General features: G+C 37.6%; 1 protein-coding gene across 5 annotated transcripts in view; it reads left to right on the top strand.

Moving 5' to 3' along the window:
• The window catches only part of CBR4 (carbonyl reductase 4), a 129,818-nt gene that overhangs the window by 22,869 nt on the left and 85,898 nt on the right, over positions 1 to 21,051 (top strand). Inside the window, exon 5 of one of the 5 annotated variants that reach the window (XM_059174948.1) lies at positions 7,824 to 7,880. The exons of the other annotated variants lie outside the window; for them this stretch is intronic. Coding sequence (XP_059030931.1) covers positions 7,824 to 7,837 — 14 coding nt within the window. The 3' untranslated portion in view covers positions 7,838 to 7,880. The remainder of the gene's footprint in view (positions 1 to 7,823; positions 7,881 to 21,051) is intronic. 5 annotated transcript variants of the gene reach the window in all.

Here is a 21,051-nt window from a genome sequence, read left to right as displayed (position 1 = left end):
CTGTGTGGGGCCACTTAAATGGGCATATTTTATAGTACACTATTGTAAATGTATTCTATGATTTTAATATTTTCTCTAGTTTTATTTTGAGAATACAGAATATATTCATCTTACAAAAAATGTGTTCACTGTTTACGTTATTGGGAAGGCTTCCAGTCAACAGTAGGCTATTAATGATTATGTTCTTGGGCATCAGTTATAGGTGAATTTTAGATTGTGCGGGTGATCAGTGCCCCAACCTTCTGCATTGTTCAAGGGTGAACTGTATACAAATTATTTGATGTTTACTTTCCATTTAAAATTGAATTTGCGATCCTAAGTCAATCAATTGTTTTGTGTTAGGTAGGATACCTTAGTTCAAGTAATTACCAGGAATTTGGCTTAGAATTCTTGGGCTAATAACCCAAATGGGGGTGGTTATCAGTATTACCTGTAGAACTTTTCTTTTTAATTGAAAAAAAATAGTTCCTTTAGTTGAAGTGTGGTTAACACACAGTATTGGATTAGTTTCAGTAATTCAATATAGTAACAGTAATTCAACAACTTTATATGTTATGTTCTGCTCACCAAAACTGCAGCTACCAGCTGTTACCATATAACACTATTATAATACCATTGACTGTATTCCCTATATTGTACCTTTCATTCCTGTGATTTATTCATTTGGTTATTGAAAGCCGGTACCTCCCATTCCTCTTCACTCATTTTGTCTACCTCCCCCCATTGATATGACCTCTGTATTTAGGGCATGTTTTTTGCTTTGTGTGTGTGTGTGTGTTTTGATTCCACATATAAGTGAACTCCTATACTATTTGTCTTTCTCTGACTTATCTCACTTAGGATAATACCCTCTAGATCCATTCATGGTGTCACCAGTGGCAAGATATCATTCTTTTTATGGCTGAATAATATTCCATTGTGTATATATACACCGCATTTTATTTTTCCATTCCTCTTTGATGGGCATGTGGGTTGCTTTCATATTTAGGCTGTTGCAAATAATGCTGCAGTAAGCATAGGGCACATATATCTTTTTCAGTTAATGTTCTCATTTTCTCTGGGTAAATACCTAGTAGTGGAATTACTGGATAATACGGTATTTCAATTTTTAGTTTTTTGAGGAACCTCCATACTGTTATTAGCAGTGGCTGCACCAATTTACAACCCACCAACAGTGTACAAGGGTTTCTTTTTCTCTACATCCTTGTCAGCTCTTGTTTTTTCTTGTCATTTTGATTTTAGCCATTCTGACAGGTGTAAGATGCTATCTCATTGTAGCTTTGATTTACATTTTCCTGATAATTAGTGATGTTGAGCATCTTTTCATATGTCTCTTGACCATCTGTATGTCTTCTTTGAAAAAATGTTCATTCAGGTCATCTGCCCATTTTTAAAGGGATTATTTGGGGGTATTTTTGGTGTTGAGTTACGTAAGTTCCTTATACATATTGGATATTAATCCTGTATTGGATATATCATTTGCATATATTTTCTCCCACTCAGTAAGTTGCCTTTGGTTTTGTTGATTTTTTAATTTTTCCTGTGCAAAAGCTTTTTAGTTTGATGTCCTAATAGTTTATTTTTGCTTTTGTTTTCTTTGCCTGAGGAGACTTATCTAGAAAAATATTGCTAAGACTGATGTCCAGGGTATTACTGCCTGTGTTTTCTTTTTTTTTTAAAAAGATTTTATTTATTTATTTGACAGATGGAGATTATGAGTAGGCAGAGAGGCAGGCAGAGAGAGAGGGGGAAGCAGACTCCCTACTGAGCAGAGAGCCCGATGCAGGGCTCGATCCCAGGACCCTGAGATCATGACCTGAGCTGAAGGCAGAGACTTTAACCTACTGAGCCACCCAGGCGCCCACTGCCTGTGTTTTCTTTTAGGAGTTTTATGGTTTCAGATCTCCCATGTAGGCCTTTATGTCATTTTGAGTTTATGTATTGTGTAAGAAAGTGGTCGAGCCCCATGTCGAGTTCTGCTCAGGAGGGAGTCTGCTTGAGGATTCTCTCACTCTACCCTTTCCCTCCCCTTATTCACTTGCTCACTTTCTCTAACATAATAAATTTTTAGAAGGTGGTCCAGTTTTATTCTTTTCAGTGTAGCTGTTGAGTTTTCCCAACATCTTTTATTGAGGACTGTCTTTTCTTCATTGTATACTTTTATCACCTTTGCCATTGATTAATTGATCAAATAAGTGCGGGTTTTTTCCTGAGTTCACTATTTTGTTCTCTTGATCTGTGCATCTTTTGCTAGTGCCATTCTGTTTTGATTACCGTAGCTTTGTAATATAGTGTGAAATCTGGGATTGTGATACCTCCAACTTTGTTCTTTCTTAAGATTATTTTGGCTATTTGGCATCTTCTGTGGTTCCATCCAAATTTTAGTATTTTTTTTTTCTAGTTCTGTGAAAAATGCTCTTGGTATTTTGATAGGTTGCACTGAATCAGTATCACGGACAATTTTAACAATATTAGTTTTTCCATCCCATTAACATGGACTCGCTTTCCATTTATTTGGCATCTTTAGTGTCTTCCATGAGTGTTTTATAGTTTTCACAGAATAGGTCTTTCACATCCGTGTTAAGTTTATTCTTACGTATTTTCTTTTTGGTGCAAATGGAAATGTTTTCTTATTTCCTCTTTCTGCTACTTCAGTGTTAGTGTATAGAAATGTGACAGATTTCTTTATATTAATTTTGTAGCCTACAACTTTACTGAATTCATTTATCAGTTCTGTAGTTTTTTAGTGGATCTTTAGGATTTTCCATATATTACATTTGCAGATATTGACAGCTTAACTTTTTCCTTTCAGTGTGGATTTTTTTTTTCTTGTCTGATTGCTGTTGCTGGGACTTTAAGTATTGTGTAGAATAAATGGGGTGAGAAAGGATATCCTTGTCTTACTCCCAATCTTAGAACTTTTTCATCCTTAATTTTTCACCATTGAATATGATATTAGCTGTGGGCTTTTCATACATGGCCTTTCTTATGTTGAGGTATGTTCTCTCTAAACCCACTTTGTTCAGGGTGGATTATGAATGAAGATTGAATTTTGTCAAGTACTTTTTCTGCACCTGTTGAGATTATATGATTTTTAAAAAAGTTTTAATTTTAATAATCTGGTGCTCATCACAAGTGTATTCCTTAATCCCCATCACCTATTTCACCCATTCTTTCATCCAACTCCCCTCTGATAACCATTAGTTTTTCTCTGTAGTTAAGAGTGTGTTTCTTGGTTTGCTTCTCTTTTTTTCACCTTTGCTTTGTCTTAAATTCCACATACGAGTGAAATCATATGGTATTTGTCTTTCTTTGACTGACTTATTTCACTTAGTAGTATACTCTCTAGCTCTATCCATGTTATTGCAAATGGCAAGATTTCTTTATTTTTTATGGCTATATAATATTCCATTGTAGATACATTTATATCTGTATATCTATATTTACATGTATTTATCTGTCTATCTCATCTTCTTTATCCATTCATCAGTGGACTTGTGGGCTGCTTCCGTATCCAGGCTATTTGAAATAATGCTGCTTTAAGCATAGAGGTGCATGTCCCTTTGAATTAGTGTTTTGTATTTTTGGGTAAATAGCTGGAGTGCAGTTGCTGGATCTTAGGTTAATTCTGTTTTTAACTTTTTGAGGAACTTCCATACAGTTTTTCAGAGTGGCTGCACCAATTTGTGCCACCCAGGCGTCTTTTTGAGTTTATTTTTATATGGTGTAAGAAAGTGGTCCAGTTTCATTCTTCTGCATGTGGCTGTCCAATTTTCCCAATACTGATTGTTGAAGGGACTGTCTTTTTTCCACTGGATATTCTTTCCTTGTTTGTCTAAGATTAGTTGACAGTAGAGTTGAGGATCCATTTTTGGGTTCTATTCTGTTCCATTGGTTGATGTGTCTGTTTTTGTGCCAGTACCATACTGTCCTAATAATTACAGCTTTGTAATACAGCCTAAAGTCTGAAATTGTGAAGCCTCCAGCTTTGTTTTTCTTCTTCAACATTCCTTTGGCTACTAGAGGTCTTTTTTGGTTCCATATAATTTTTAGGATTATTTATTCCAGCTGTGTAAAAAATCCTGGTTGTATTTTGATAGGGATTGCATTGAATGTATAGATTGCTCTAAGTAGCCTAGCCACTTTACCAGTATTTGTTCTTCAGTGCATGAGCATGGAACATTTTCCATTTCTTTTTGTCTTCCTCAGCTTCTTACATAAATGCTCTCTAGTTTTCAGAGTATAGATCCTTTATCTCTTTGTTTGAGGTTATTCCTAGATATCTTACGGTTTTGATGCAGTTGTAAATGGGATCGATTCCTTGATTTCTCTCTCTTCTGCTTTATTATTAGTGCATAAAAATGCAGCTAATTTCTGGACATTGATTTTATATACTGCTACTTTACTGAATTTATTCTTTCAGTTTTTTGGTAGAATCTTTCGAGTTTTCTATGTATAGCTTCATAGTTGCAAAGAGTGAAAACTTTACTTTTTCCTTACCAATTTGGATGCCTTTTATTTCTTTTTGTTGTCTGATTGCTGTGGCTAGGACTTCCAGTACTATGTTGAATAAAAGTGGCGAGAGTAGACATCTTTGTCGTGTTTCTGACCTTAGGGGAAAATCTTTTAGTTTTCTCCTCCCAATAGTTTATTTTTACTTTTGTTTCCTTTGCCTCAGGGAACATATCTAGAAAATAGTTGTTATAGCCAGGGTCAGAGAAATTACTGCTTGTACTCTCCTCTAGGAGTTTTTATGGTTTCAGGTCTTGCATTTAGGTCTGTAATCCATTTTGAATTTATTTTTGTGTGTAGTGTAAAAAAGTGTTTCAGTTTCATTCTTTTGCATGTAGCTTTCCAGTTTTCCCAACAGCATTTGTTGAAGAGACTCTCTTTCCCATTGAATATTCTTTCCTGCTTTGTCAAAGATTAATTTATCATATAACTTTGTGTTTACTTCTGTATTTTTTGTTTTGTTCTATTGATCTACTTGTCTGTTTTTTGTGCCGGTACCATACTGTTTTGATTACTACCGCTTTGTAATACAACCTGAAATCCAGAATCGTGATGCCTCCAGCTTTGCTTTTCTTTTTCAAGATTGTTTTGGCTATTCAGGTTCTTTAGTGGTTCTATACAAATTTTAGGATTGTTTGTTCTACTTCTGTGAAAAATGCTGGTGGTATTTTGATAGGGATTGCATTAAATGTGTAGATTGCTTGTGTAGTATAAACATTTTAACAGTATTTAACATTTAACATTTTAACAGTTCTTTTAATCCATGAGTATGGAATGTCTTTCCATTTCTCTATATTGTTTTCAATTTCTTTCATCACTGTTTTTGTAGTTTTCAGAAGATGGGTCTTTCACCTCTTTGGTTAGGTTTATTCCTGAGGTATCTTATTATTTTTGATATAGTTGTACATGGGATTATTTTCTTAATTTGTTTTTCTGGTATTACTGGTGTATAGAAATGCAACAGATTTCTGTATACTAATTTTGTAATCTGCTACTTTACTGAATTTGTTTATTAGTTCTTGTGGTTTGTGGTAGACTCTTTAAGGTCATCTGCAAAAAGTGAGAATTTTACTTTTTCCTTACCAATTTGGATGCCTTTTATTCTTTTTGTTTTCTGATTGCTGTGGTTAGGACTTCCAGTACTATGTTGAGTAAAAATGGTGAGAGTTCCCAGATGTCCATCAACAGATGAATGGATTAAGTTGTGGTATATAACTACAATGGAATATTATGCAGCCATAAAAATTTGAAATCTTGCCATTTGCAATGACGTGAATGGAACTAGAGGGTTCTTAAGCTAAGCAAAGTAAGTTAGTCAGAGAAAGACAATTATCATATGATCTCACTGTTATGTGGGATTTAAGAAACAAGGCAGAAGATCATAGGGAAAGATAGGAAAAAATGAAACAAGATGAAACCAGAGAGGGAGACAAACTATAAGAGACTCTTAATCTTAGGAAATAAACTGAGGGCTGCTGGAGGGGAGGAGGGTGGGGGGTTAGGGTAACTGGTGATGGACATTGAGGAGGGTGTATGTCATAATGAGCACTAGGTATTATATAAGACTGATTAATCACAGACCTGTACCCCCTGAAACAAATAATACATTATACGTTAATTGATTAAATTAAGAAAAGTGGTGAGAGTGAACATCTTTGTCTTGTTCCTGACCTTAGGGGAAAGACCTTCAGTTTTTCCCCATTGAGGATGATATTATTTGTGGGTTTATCATATATGGCCTTTATTATTTTGAGGTGTGTTCCCTTTAAACCTACCTTGTTGTGGGTTTTTATTATGTATGGATGTTGTACTTTGTGAAATGCTTTTTAATGCATATAGGGAAATGATCGTATGGTTCTTATCCTTTCTCTTATTCATGTGATTTGTCAGATTGATTGATTTGCAAATAGTGAACCCTTGCAGCCCAGGATTAAATCCCACTTGGTTGTGGTAAATGATTTTTTAATATATTGTTGGACTTGGTTTGCTAGTGTTTTATTGAGGATTTTTATGTTTATGTTCGTTGGAGATACTGGCCTGTAGTTCTCTTTTTTGTGTGTGGTTTCTTTATCTGGCTTTGGTATCAGGGTAATGCTGGCCTCATAGAATGAATTTGGAAGTTTTCCTTCATTTTCTATTTTTTGGAATTATTTGAGAATAATGGAATAAGTATTAAATTTTCTTTAAATTTTGGTAGAATTCATCTGCTATTGGACTTTTGTTTGTTGGGAGTTTTTTGATTACTGACTCAATTTTTTTTCTGGTAACCAGTCTGTTCAAATTTTCTATTTCGTCCTGTTTCAGTTTCAGTAGGTTTTTTGTTTGTTTGTTTTTGTTTTTTTTTTTAAAGATTTTATTTATTTATTGGACAGAGATCACAAGTAGGCAGAGAGGCAGGCAGAGAGAGAGAGAGAGAGAGAGAGGGAAGCAGGCTTCCTGCGGAGCAGGGAGCCCGATGCGGGGCTTGATCCCAGGACCCTGAGATCATGACCCGAGCCGAAGGCAGCAGCCCAAACCACTGAGCCACCCAGGCGCCCCTCAGTAGGTTTTATTTCTAGGAATTTATGCATTTCTTCTAGGCATATAATATTTCACAATATTTTCTTGTAATTGTATTAGTGTGGTATTATTTCCCTTCTCTCATTTGTGATTTTATTTATTTGGGTCTTTTCTCCTTTTTTCTTAATGACTCTGGCTACAATTTATCAGTTTTATTTTATGTTTTTTCCCCCCACAGAACCCAAATCCTGGTTTCATAAATCTTTTTTTTTTTTAAGTTTTTGTATCATTTATTTCTGCTTTAATCTTAATTATTTTCTTCTTTCTGCTGGTTTTAGATTTTTTTTTTCCTAGCTCCTTTAGGTGAAAGGTTAGGTTGTTCAAGATTTTTCTTGCTTCTCGAGGTAGACCTGTATTGGTATAAACTTCCCTCTTAGGATTGCTTCTGCTGCATCCCAGAAGTTTTTAACCTTTGAGTTTTCTAAAGATTTTATTTACTTACTTATTTATCAGAGAGAGAGAGAGAGCGAGCGAGTGAGCATGAGAGCACAAGCAGGGGGAGTGACAGGCAGGGGCAGAGGGAGAAGCAGGCTCCCCACTGAGCAAGCAGCCCAATGCAGGACTAGATCCCAGGACCCTGAGATCATGCATGACCTGAGTCAAAGGCAGACACTTAACCAACTGAGCCACCTGGGCTTCTGAACCTTTGTGTTTTAATTTTTATTTGTACTTTTTTATTTCTTATTTCTGTTTGGTCCATTCATTGTTTAGTAGCATGTTACTTAACCTTCATGTATTTGTGTTCTTTTCAGGTTTTTTCTTGTGATCGACTTCTAGTTTCATTGCATTGTGGTCAGAAAAAATGCATGGTATGACTTTGATCTTCTTTAATTTGTTGAGGCTTGTTTTGTTGCCTAATATGTGATCTATTCTGAAAAATGTTCCATGTGCACTTGAAAAAAAATGTGTTTTCTGCTGTTTTAGGATGGAATGTTCTGTATATGTCTGTTAAATCCGTATGTTCCAGTGTGTTCTTCAAAACCATTTTTTCAGTGTTGATTTTCTGTTTAGATAATCTGTCCATCAATGTAAGTGGGGTGTTAATGTCCCTTACTATTTTATTATTGCCCATTAGTTCCTTTATATTTGCTGTTAACTGTTTTATTTTTTTTGGGTGCTCCCACATTGGGTGCACAAATATTTACAGTTGTTATATCTTGTTAGATTATTCCCTTTATTATTATATAGTGTCCTTTGTCTCTTGTTAAAGTCTTTGTTTTAAGGTTTCCTTGTGTCTCATATAAGTATTCCTACTATGTCTTTCTTTTGATATCCATTTGCATGATAGATGTTTCTCCATCCCCTCACTTTTAATCAACAAATGTCTTTAGGTCTGAAATGAGTCTTTTGTAGGCAGCATATAGATGAGTATTGGGTTTTTTCATCCACTATGTCAGCCCATGTCTTTGATTGAAATGTTTAATCCATTTACACTCTTAGTAATTATTGATAGTATATATTTATTGTCATTTTATTACTTGTTTTATGGTTATTTCTAAAGCTCTTCCCTGATGATTTCTTGCCTTTCTGTCTTTCATGGTTTGCTGGTTTTCTTTGGTGATACATTTGGATCCTTTGCATATTTATTAATGGTTTTTGCTTTATAGTTACCATTGGTTTTGTATATAACATTTGCTGCATATCACAGTCTATATCGATTTGATGGTCATTTAAGTTTGAACCCATTCTTACTCCACTCATTTTAGGTATATGGTGCCATATTTATGTACTTTTATTCTGTGAGTTCCTTGATTGATGTTTTACAGAAATACTAATTTTTATTGCTTTTGTGTTTCCTCCCTTCATACTGTGATTTTTCATCTTTCCTTTCCACTTTAAGAGCCCCCTGTAATATTTCATGGAGGGCTGGTTTAGTGGTCATAAATTCCTTTAGTTTTTGTTTGTCTGGGAAACTCTTTCTCTCTCCTACTCTTCTGAATGTTAGCCTTGCTGGATAAGAATATTCATGGCTACAGATTTTTCCCATTCAGCACTTTGAATATGACATGCCACTCCTTTCCAGCTCAGAAAGTTTCTGCTGAAAAATCCCCTGATAACTTACTGGGGTTTCCTTTGTGTGTAGCTGTTTTCTTTTCTCTTGCGTCTTTTTAATATTTTTCCTTTATCACTATGTTTTGCCATTCTAATGACAATAATATGTCTTGATGTGGATATGCTTTTATTGATTTTGTTGAGGTTTCTCTGTGCCTCCTGGATCTGTATATCTGTTTCCTTCTCCAGATTAGGAAAATTTTTAGCTATTATTTCTTCAAATAAATTCTCTGCTCTTTCCTCTCTCTTCTTCTGAGGCTCCTAGAATACTGTTATTATGTTTCACAGATTCACTGAGTTCCCTATTCTTGTTTTGCATGATTCTTTTTTCTCTTTGTTCATCTTGATTACTTTCCACTGCTCTGTCTTCTAGGTCATTAATTCATCCCTTTGCGTCTTCCAGCCTGCTGTTCATTCCACCAAGTGTGTTTCTCATTTTATTTATTGAGCCCTCTGTCTCTGTGTTATTCCTTATCCCTGTGTAAATGGTCTGTGATGTTCTCCACTCTCTCAAGTCCAGTGAATATCCTTATGATTACTGCTTTAAATTATCCATTAGACATGTTATTTATATCTGTTTTGCTTGTATATCTGGCCATGGCCTTGTCCTTTTTTCATCTGGGAGAAATTCCTCTGTCTTCATTTTGTGTAAGTCTCTATGCTTGTTTCTGTGTTAGGAAAGTCAGGGTGTTTCCTTTTCTTGAATGTAATGCTTTATGAAGAAGACATCCTGGAATGACTTGCTGTGTAGTGTCCCCTGTTCCCCAGGGCCTGGCACTTCCAGGAGTGTCTCCAGTGTGTGTTGCATATGCTCTGCTGTTGTGTTGTCACCACTTTATCCTTCAGGCTGGTCATCTGCAGAGGTTCTCTTTGCCTTCTCTGGGCCTTGTTTGATCCCTGGCCTGAATGCGGTGTGCTTTATTTAACTAGGTGTTCTCTGGTCTGCTTGTGGAATGAGACCTGTCATCACCTCCTTCAGGACCAAGGCCATGCAAAATGCCCCGGTTGGGAGACAGGATGTGGGCAGGGCTTTGGGCCTGTCTTTTAGGGGTGGAGGCCTGCTGTGCTGGGACTGAGGCAAGTTAGACCCAGAAGGGTAGTTCCACCAGAGTATGGGGTTTGGGGTTTGGTTTAAGCAAGTTAGGTAGCAAGTGTTTGTGCTTCTGGTTCCTGCAGGTTGCTCTGTGTTTATGCTTAGGGTTGGGGAATGGAAATGGTGCCTGCCAGTTCCTTTATTCCCAGAGGGGTCTCTCTGTGAATGTTGCCTCTGGTGGGATAAGCTTCTGAGATGAGCAAGTAACCTCCTCATTGTGTGCCCAGGCACTCTTCAGATCACTCTTTTCTTAATGCTCTACATTCACAGGCTGTTTGCCCTGCTTTTCTCTAGGAGCAGCCCCAGTGCCTGTAAGTTCTCCCATAGCCAAGCATGGTGACCTTTAAAACTCTTGGCTTTAAGCCCTATTGGTTGCAAGAACTCATGGAGTTTGGGCTCTCTCAAGTTCTAAGCCAATTGCTCTTGGGATTTGTCTTCCCTTTGCACTCCCCTATGTATTAGTCTGTCTCTTGCCTTCCTCTGTGACCACAATTCCCTCCCCACCTCTGTGGCTGCTATCTTTATCTCTCCCATTCAGCATCACTGCACTCCTGGCCTCTTTGATGTGACTTCTCTGTCTTTAGTTGTGGGGTTTGTTCTTCTGGTCTTCATGTCAATTTCTGGGGAATTTTGGATGATTTGATAGCATCTACTTGTATTCATGGTATGAGGTGAGCCTAGGGTCCTCATACTCAGCCATCATCTTCTACTTCATGGAGCTACTTGAGATGGTCATGATTTTTATCCTTCATTTGGTTAATGCAGTATATTACATTAATTGACATATGAATATTGAACCAGCCTTGCATCCCTGGAGTAAATCCCACTTGATCATGGTGAGTGATCCTATAATGTATTTTTGAATGCAATTTGCTAATATTTTGTTGAGGATGTTTGCATGTATGTTTACCAGGGATATTGGCCTGTAGTTTTCTTTTTTGCAGTGTTCTTGTCTGGTTTTGGCATCAGGATAATGCTGGCCTCATAGAATACATTTGGAAACCTCCTTTTCTGCTTTTTAGAATAGTTTAAGAATAGGTATCAACTGTATTTTCTTTTAAAGGTTTGTTTTATTTACTTATTTTAGGGAAGGAGAGCTCAAGCAAGGGGAGGGGCAAGGGAGAGGGAGAGAGAGAATCCTCATGCAGACTCCCTGCTGAGCACACAGCTCAATGTGGATCTCAGTCTCAGGATCCCAAGATAATAACCTGAGCCAAAATGAAGAGTTGACCACTTAACTGACTCAGCCACCCAGGTCCCCTTCCCCCCAACTCTTTTTTAATTGTTTAATAATATTAACCTGTGAATCCATCTGGCCATGGACTCTTGTTTTTTTGGGAGTTTTTGGCTTACTGGTTCATTTTTGTTCCTAGTAATTTGGATGTTCAGGTTTTCTATCTTCTCCTGATTTTGTTTTAGAATATTCTAGGAATTTATCCATTTCGTCTCCATTATCCACTTTGTTGGCATATAATTTTTTATAGTAGTCTCTTATAACTCCTGTATTTCTGTGGTGTTGGTAGTTATTTCTTTTCTTTCCTTTTTAATTATATGTATTCAGGTTCTCTCTTTTTTCCCTTTATTGGCTTAAGGTTTATCAATTTTCTTTATCTTTTCAAAGCAGCAGCTCTTGGTTTCATTGATCTTTTTGGGGTTTTTGTTTGTTTGTTTTTGTCTCTGTTTCATTTATTTCTTCTCTGAGCTTTATTTTTCTTTCCTTCTACTAAATTTGAGCTTTGTTTCTCTTTTTCTAATTCATTTGGTGTAAAGTTAAATTGTTTAAGATTTTTCTTGTTTCTTGAGGTAGGCCTCTATCACTATAAATTTACTGTTGGAATTGCTTTTGCTGCATCCCAAAGATTTTAGACCATAATATTTCTATTTTAATTTGTCTCTGTGTATTTTTTTTATTTCCTCTTTGATTTGTTGTCTGATTCATTCATTGTTTTGTAGCATGTTATTTAGCTTCTGCATGTTAGTGCTTTTCTATTTTTTTTCCTTGTGATTGATTTCTAGTTTCATACCATTGTGGTTAGAAAAGATGCATGATATGACTTTAGTCTTTTTAAATTTATTAAGCTTTGTTACTTAACATGTGATTCTGGAGAATTCCATGTGCATTTGAAGAGAACGTGTTTTCTATTGTTTTTGAATTGAAGGTTGGTTATATTAAGTTCATGTGGTCTAATGTGTTGTTCAAAGACCCTTTTTCTATATTGATTTTCTGCCTGGATGATCTGTTCACTTATGTAAATGGAATGTTAAAGTCCTCTACTATTACTGTATTTCTTTTATTTTTTCTCTTAATAGTCTGTTAATATTTGCTTTATGTATTTAGGTACTCTGATGTTGGTTTCATAGATATTTTCAATTGTAATATTCTCTTGTTGGACTGATTCCTTTATCATTTTAGGGGCATGGGACATTTCTTTGTCTCATGTTATAGTCTTTGATTTAAATTCTATTTTGTTGGTAACAAGTCCTGCTACCCTGGCTTTTTTTTTTCTTCTTCCCTTTGAATGCACTATCTTTTCTGTCCTCTTAATTTTCAGTTTGTATGTGTCTTTAGACCTGATGTCTCTTGTAGGCAGCATATATGTGGTTCCTATTTTTTTCCCCCTTCAATCTGCCTTCCTGTGTCTTTTGATTGGAGTGTTTAGACCATACACATATAAAGAAATTATCTGTAGGTATGTACTTATGAAGTTTTGTTAATTTTTTTCTTATTTTTGTGGTTCTCTGTTTGTTCTTTTCTTACCCTCTTTCCATGTGATTGATGGTTTTCTTTAGTGTTATGCGTTCTTTTTTGTGTGTGTATCTATTACAGGCTTTGCATTTGTAGTTACCATGAGGTTTGTATTATAACATACTAAATATATATAGTAGTCTATAGTAAGTTGATAGTCACTTACTATTGTAAGTTGATACTATAGTAGTCTATAGTAAGTTTGATAGTTCAAACACATTCTAAAAGAAATTTTTTTTATTTCCTCTGTATTTTATGTATGTGTTATCATACTTGACATGAACAATTTTCTTACTTTGAATTATGGCTTTCTCTTTTTCTTTTTCTTTTTTCTTCTCTTTTTAAAGAAGTGCCTTTAACATTTCTTATAAGGCTGGGTTAGTGGTGATGAATTCCTTTAACTTCTGTTTTTCTGGGAAACCCTGTATCTGTCCTTCAGTTCTGAATGATAATCTTGCTGGGTAGAATATTCTTGGTTGTAGGTTTTTTCTTTTCATCACTTTGTGTATATCATGGCACTTCCTTCTGGCTGCAGGGTTTTTGGTGAAACATCAGCGTAAAGCCTTATTTGATTTCCATTGTTCATAACTATATGCTTCTCTCTTGCTGCTTTTAAAGTTCCCTCTTTAATCTTGGACATTTTAATTATGATGTGTCATGGTGTGGCTCTCCTTGGATTCAGCTTGTTTGAAACTCTGTGCTTCCTGAATCTGGGTGTGTGTTTCCTTCCAGGTTAGGGAAGTTTTCAGCTATTATTTCTTCAAATAATTTTTCTGCTCCTTTGTCTCTCTCTCTTTCTCTCTCCTTATTCTGGCACCCCTATAATGTGAAGGTATTTTTTTGCTTAATGTTATCTAAGAGATCTCTTATTCTCTTTGCTTTGTTTTGCTTTTATTTGCTTTTTTTGCTGTTTAGTTTGGGTGCTTTACATTACCCAGTCTGCCAGATAGCTGATCTGTTCTTCTGCATATTTTAGTGTTGATTCCCCCTAGTATATTTTTTATTTTACTTAACATTCTTCAATTCTGATTGTAAAAAATATTTTCTTTGTCTGTGTTGATATTATAAGTGAGTTCATCCACTCTTCTGTCTAGTCTGGTGAGGATCTTTATGATCATTTCTTTAAAGTCTTTATTAGGTGTATTTCTTAACTTTTTTATTTAGGTTTTTGTTTTTGGTTTTTTTTTTTACTTTTTTGTCTTGTTCTGTCATTTGGAACATATTCCTCTGTCTCCTTGTATTGCGTGACTTTCTGTGTTTGTTTCTGTGAATTAGGCAGAATAGCTACTTCTCCTAATGTTTAAGGAATGGTCTTATGTATATCATCCTTTATGTAGACTGTGTATACTTGGTGACTTAGGTTGGTTGGCAAGCTGTGACTGGCATGGACTGGGTCTGCCCTGCTGAGATGGCAGGAGCTGAAGTTGATGTGAGCCAGGGTGGTCCCAGGGCTCTCTGTGCAGAGGATGCTGTAGCAGAAAAGCTGAAACTGAAGTTGTATTAAGCCAGGGAGTCCTGGGGCTCTCTCCATTCGGGGCACTTTGATAGGATAGCTGAAGCTGAAGTGGGTGTCCTGGAGTCCTCTGTGCAGGGGCACCCAGGCAAGGTGTCTGGAACCAAGACAAAGTGCACATTGGTTCCAGGGCACTTCTTTTATATGACACCCTGGTGAGGCAGCTGGAGCTGAATTGGGCATGAGTTGGGGAGTTCTGGGGCACTCTGGATAGGGCATGATCTGGCAGGGTGGCTGGTTGTGAGGCGGGGCATGGATGGGTAAGGTCTAAGATGCTCTGCATAAGGGTGTCCCTGTAGGACATCTGTAGCTGAAATGGTTGTGGGCCATGATGCTCTGGGACAGCTGGAGCCAATGCAGGTAGTGCTGTGTGCCAGGGTTGCCTGTGCAGGTTGTCTGGAGCCAAAGTGGTGCAGGCCTGGAATGTTCTAGGGTGCTTTGGCCTGTGTCTTCTAGGTGAGATGGCTGGAGCTGTGGTGTGTGCTGGCCAGTAGTGTCCTGATGTGCACACTGCTGAGGCCACCTTAGTGGGATGGCTTGGGCTGGTGTGGGCCAGAGGCTCAGAGCTTGCTGAGGTAGTAGGCTGCCTAGGGTGCATAGACTCTTGTTCATGTCCATGTTATTGGGGTGGAGGGGAAAGTAAACTGTAGTGCTTGCTAGGCCTTCTGTCCTGGAGAGAGATGCAGTAGTCTGCTGCCACTTGGCAGGGTTCCAGGGAAGTTCTTCCATATTCTAGTTGTCCTTTTAAACCACAGCTTCCCCGCCCCTTCTCCTCCCCACCCCCTCCGCCTCCGTGCCCCAGATTATCTTGGACTGGTATGGGTTTTGTGCCTAGGGCTTGCTCAGGCAGCAGGCCACCTGTGACATCTGGACCTTGTGCTATAAGGTGGATGGGTGGGGAGGAATGTAAACTGGGGCACCTGCCAGCCCCTTCTGTCCAGAGAGAGTTCCAGCAACTCCCCTGCCATTTGGCAGGGTTCTAGGCCTAGTTTTTTATATCCTACTTGCCCTTTTAAACTGTGGCCTTTTTTCTGTGACCCAGGGCAGATGAGTCTGTTCACAGTTCCTTAATATTATAACCATGGCCCCAACTGGAGTTTGCAATGTTGGAGGGGGTGATTACTTTATTAATTACTGTGTCCTGTGTCTCCTCTTGCCATTCTGTGTGGTCTCTATCTTTTGTTATGCAGAAGTTGTTCAGTCAACCCTCAGTTCTTCAGGAGGAATTGCTCTGTATATTGGTATAGATTTGTTGTACCCATGGAGGAGGTGAGTTCTGGTGAGTTCCTGCATTGCCATCTTGGACCAGAAAAAGCCCCCCCCCCCCCCAAATTTTAAACATATGTCAGGAAACCCATTTCTGGAAATTCTTCTATGTGTATAATAGAGTCAAGAAAATGTAAAAATATTTTAGAAAGAAAAGTTTTCAGTGATTCAGTGTTCATTACTTCATTAAGTAATGAAGTATTACTTCCTTGAGTATGTACCAGATCCTCTTAGTCATGAGAGGTACAATGGTGAGAAAAACAGAAATGAATCCTGGTTTCTTGGAGCTCACAGACTAATGGGGTTAGGGTGGAGGGCAAGCACACCTTAAACAATCACACACATACAATATTGCAACCGAGAGGAGCACTGCAAGAACGAGAAGTTCTTATTACTCCTGAACCATCCTACTGGGGAATTTGACCTATTGTGGAAGTTTAGGAATGGCTTCTCTGAGGCAGAGATGGTTGAACTAAAATTAAACCTTCCATTCAGAAGGAACAGCATATGTAAAAATCTTTTTGGTGAGAGGGAGCATGGTGAGTCAGGGATTGAAAGGCTATGATTTCTGGAATGCAGAGCAAAGGGGAGGGGTTGGTGAGAGAAGAGGCTATAAATCTAGTCAGATCTTTGACCCATGTTAAATGTTTTGCACTTTATCCTAAGAGCCACTGAAGGATTATAAGTAGAAACGTGAAGCATTTTGAAAAGCTGAAGCTGGCTTTAGTATGGAGGAAACAAAAAGAAAATAGTGCAAGAAGACCTACATTTGGGGTAGTCCAAGTGAGAGATAATAGAAGGTTGAATTTAGAGGTAGTGGGAATCAAAATGGAGGTAAGTGGTCAGTGTTGAAAATCATCAGTACTTGGCAGTGGATTGAATATAGGAAACAGATGCATTTCTGATTTATAAACCTGCATGAGTGATGGTGTTCACAGAAACTACTGAGTAAGACCAAGTTTTGTGGAGGGAGGGAAGGGAAAATCACGAGTTTAATTTTAAACATGCTGAAGGAGACATCAAGTACACATAAATCAGGAGCTCCAAGGGGAAATGTGGACAAAAGATACACTATAGATCATCTCTGTATAAATGGTAATTAAAGGAATGGAAGAGATTGCCCATGTAGAGAGTTTAGGGTGAGAATGTGATGATGATATTTCCAGATACTTGGATACTACTTACCACGTGCTAGGCACTGTTCTAAGTGTGAACGTAGGATGAAGACTTGAGTAACATTGGCATTTCCTCACCTGTTTGAGATAGATGAGCTTGCAAGAGAATAGTGAGAAGAACTAGTCAGAGTGGTAGGTAGGAAATGAGGAGAAGATTGTGGAAAGCCACTGAAGCCACTGAAAGAACATTTTCTTGAAGGAGGGAGTCCTGAGTATCAGTGTGCTAAACATGTTAAGTAAGGGGCAAAAGGATGGATTAATTATATGGAAATGATTGGTTACTTAGAATTATTTTTGTGGATCGATGGGTGCAGAATCCAAAAACAAGTGGGGAAGGAAATTGAAATTTTGTGTTTACTTCACATTAAATGCAGAGATTACTTCCAGAACAGTCAGTATCCAGAATATAAAATGAATAATAAATCAGGAAGAATAACCCAGTAAGAAAAGGTGCAAAAGGCACAGAACAGGCATTTTATGGAAGAGGAAACACATAGTCAATGTATGTTGAACGTATGCTGAAACTAATAAAGGATGTACAACTCAAGACCAAAGTGAGACTTCGTTTGACAGTTGAGTAGCAAAAATTAATGAGTCAGATAATACTAAGTGATAGAGCAGGACTTCTCAAACTTTAATTTGAATTACTTAAAGATCTTTGAAAAATGTATATTCTGGGTTAGCAGATCTGGAGTGGGCCTTGATATACTGGCTTTCTAACAAAGGTCTAAGTGATGCCTATGCTGATGCTCTGTGGACCATAATTTCATTTGCAAAGTTGTAAAGGATAGAAGTCAGAAGCCCCTCTTAAATATGATGTGCTGAAATGAGTATTAATTGGTACACAGTTTGAGAACTAGATAGACATTACTAGTAAAGTTGAACACACACACACATGCCGTATAGCCCTATTGTTGATCCAAAAGGAACTGTTGCATATGTACACATATATGTAGCAGAAGCTGTCAGAGCTCCATCCATATCACTTTGGAATCCTTTACCCTATTTGTGCATATTGGTCCTGCTATATGCTCTCATTCCCAGTAGTCACCACCTTTTTCTTTTCGTTGACAGGCTGTCCTAGCACTGCCAGAATATTCTTTGCCTGCCTGCCCAAAACGTTAGAAGTGCCTGGGAATTTATGTTCTTAGGGTAATGCCCACTAGGGAGTTAGTGTTTCCATTTTGTTCAGACAAATACCCAAAGGTGGAATTGCTGAATCATGTTATAGTGCTATTTTAAGTTTTTTGTTGAAGAACCTCCTCTTGTTTACTGTAGTGGTGCACCAATTTATATTCCCACCAGCAGTGCACAGGCTTTCCTTTTCTCCATATCTTCACCAACACTTGTTATTTCTTGGGTTTTTTGTTTGTTCGTTTGTTTTGTTTTTGATAATAGCCATTTGGACAGGTATGAGATGGTATCTCCTTTAGTTTTGATTTGCATTTCCCTCATGATTAGTCATATTGAACACCTTTTTAGGTATATGTTGATCATCTGTATTTTTTTTTTTTTTTTGAAAAGTATCCGTTCAGGTTCTCTGCCCATTATTTATTTATTTATTTTTTAAAAGATTTTATTTATTTATTTGACAGACAGAGATCACAAGTAGGCAGAGAGGCAGGCAGAGAGAGAGAGGAGGAAGCAGGCTCTCCGCGGAGGAGAGAGCCCGATGTGGGGCTCGATCCCAGGACGGGGATCATGACCTGAGCCGAAGGCAGAGGCTTTAACCCACTGAGCCACCCAGGCGCCCCTCTGCCCATTTTTTAAAAAATATTTTTATTTTATTATTTATTTGACAGAGTCATAAGTAGGCAGAGAGGCAGGCAGAGAGAGAGGAGGAAGCAGGCTTCCCGCGGAGCAGAGAGCCTGACGTGGGGCTCGATCCCAGGATCCTGGGATCATGACCTGAGTTGAAGGCAGAGGCTTTAACCCACTGAGCCACCCAGGTGTCCCTCTGCCCACTTTTTAATCAGAATGTTTGGTTTTTCTAACTATTGAGTTGCATTGGGTTTCTTTAATGTAAGTTTTTTATATTTTATATATATATATAATCAGATACATGACTTGCAAATATTTCCTTCTCTTTGGTAGGTTGCCTTATCATTTTGCTGATGGCTTCCTTCACTGTACAGAAAATTTTTAGTAGTCCTACTTGCTTAGTTTTGCTTTTATTGCCTTCGATTTTGGTGTGAGATCCAAAGAATCATCAAGGACAAAGGTCAAGGAGCTTACCACCTGTGCTTTTTTCTAGCAGTTTTATGATTTCAGATCTTACATTCAGGTCTCCAATCCTGAGTTAATTTTCATATATGGTGTAAGATAGTGATCCAGTTTCTTTCTTTTTTCTTTTTCTTTTTCTTTTCTTTTTTTTTTTGGCATGTGGCTATCTGATTTTCTGAACTCCGTTTATTGAAGATATTGTCCTTTCCCTGTTGTATTTATTGACTCCTTTGTCATAAATTAATTGACCATATTTGTGTGTTTTCATTTCTGGGTTTCTTTCTGGGTTCTCAGTAATGTTCCATTGAACTTTGTGTCTGTTTTTTGCACTGATATAATACTGTGGCTTACTGTACCTTTGTAGTCAGGGAGCATGATCCCTTTAGGTTTGTTCTTCTTTTTCAAGATTGCTTTGGCTACTTGGGGTCTATTATGGTTCTGTACTAATTTTAAGATTGTTCTGTTTCTGGGGAGAAATGCCACTGGAATTTTAATAGGGATGCATTGAATTTGCAGATTGCTTTGGGTAGTGTGGACATTTTAACAGTCCACTGGAGAGAGAGATCTTTCCAGATCTTTAAAGAATTATTGGAAACTAGGTCAAGCTAATATTGCTACCAGGGGATCTGAGACTCCATAATGATTCTCATCTGAATATGGGGGGCATGTGGAAGCCAGGTGATAAATGGAGTCCTGGCTCAAGTCTGTCTCGCAGCTGTGCTCACTATATCTCTAGACTCACTGTGTGGTCATTTTCCCTGCTCCTGAATGTGTAATCAGCATGGATATATTTAGTAATTGGCAACACCATCATGTTTAACCTATGGAATAAGAGCCCTTGTAGTAGGAAAGGACAGGTGGAAACTACTGGAACTGTTGCACAAAAATGTAAATCAGAAGCAATAACGTATCCCCACTGAATGGTAGAGATTAATGTTAGTCTTAAAGACTTAATGGTTGAGGGTGGTGATTGCTGTCATACTCTCATTTAATTAATGAGATTTCCCCCACAGACGACTGATGGTAGGTGATGGTGAACTGTTACACATTTAACCAAGCAATTTCCTGACCACAGTTGCTATATCAGATAAGATGTTCTTACTACAGTAGAGCAACATGGTCTGTGGCACTTCATATACAGGTATTGATAATGGAGAATGAACACCTCCTCTATCAGGAAGGGGGATCAGAAGCAGTTCACACACACTTAGAATGGACAAAGTACACATTTTTTTATCATGCCCTAGATCCACTTCCCTCTGTTACAATGTAGTCCAAAGGGACCTTGATTGTCTGGAAATCTAGCAGAACTTCATGATCCACTATATTAAGGACAACATGTTCGTTGACAATGCCCTACGTTCCTTTGCCCCTTTGTAGTTTTATTGCATCTGTCTGGCAAATCATAAATTTACATGAACAGCTCTTGGCTTTCTCTGTGCTAATAGTGGAAGAGCTAAAGGCTGTATTAGGAAATCAAGTAAAACGAAAAATTGGCTTTATGCGAAATTCATGACTGTCAGCCTCAGATGGTGTTTTTGTTTTTTCTGTAGAGATTGTGAGACACTCTACCCTCACCTCCAAGAGGGGCATTGGCGTTTGAGGAGAGTAGAGGTTTGAATCTGTCATCATGGAGAATGAGAAAGTGAGATGTTTAGAGGACAGTAGTATAATTGCCAGATAGTGTTGAGGGCCATGTGAGAATATTATCTTCTACAAAGTTGAGGCATGGAGGATTCTATAATTATGTTTTTTCCCATTCTCATTTTTGGAGGATTTTCTGGAGTTAATAATCGCTTTGTTTTATATTTGTTTACTTTGATATATATCCATTAAGATTCTATCCCTTAAACTTTTTATTTGACAAACCGCAAGAGAAGGAACACATGCAGGGGGGAGTGGGAGAGGGATA

Source organism: Mustela lutreola, chromosome 1 (assembly GCF_030435805.1).
Source record: "Mustela lutreola isolate mMusLut2 chromosome 1, mMusLut2.pri, whole genome shotgun sequence".
Taxonomy (NCBI): domain Eukaryota; kingdom Metazoa; phylum Chordata; class Mammalia; order Carnivora; family Mustelidae; genus Mustela; species Mustela lutreola.
The sequence above is the reverse complement of the archived record's forward strand: the minus strand, read 5'-3'. Positions and strand labels throughout refer to the sequence as shown.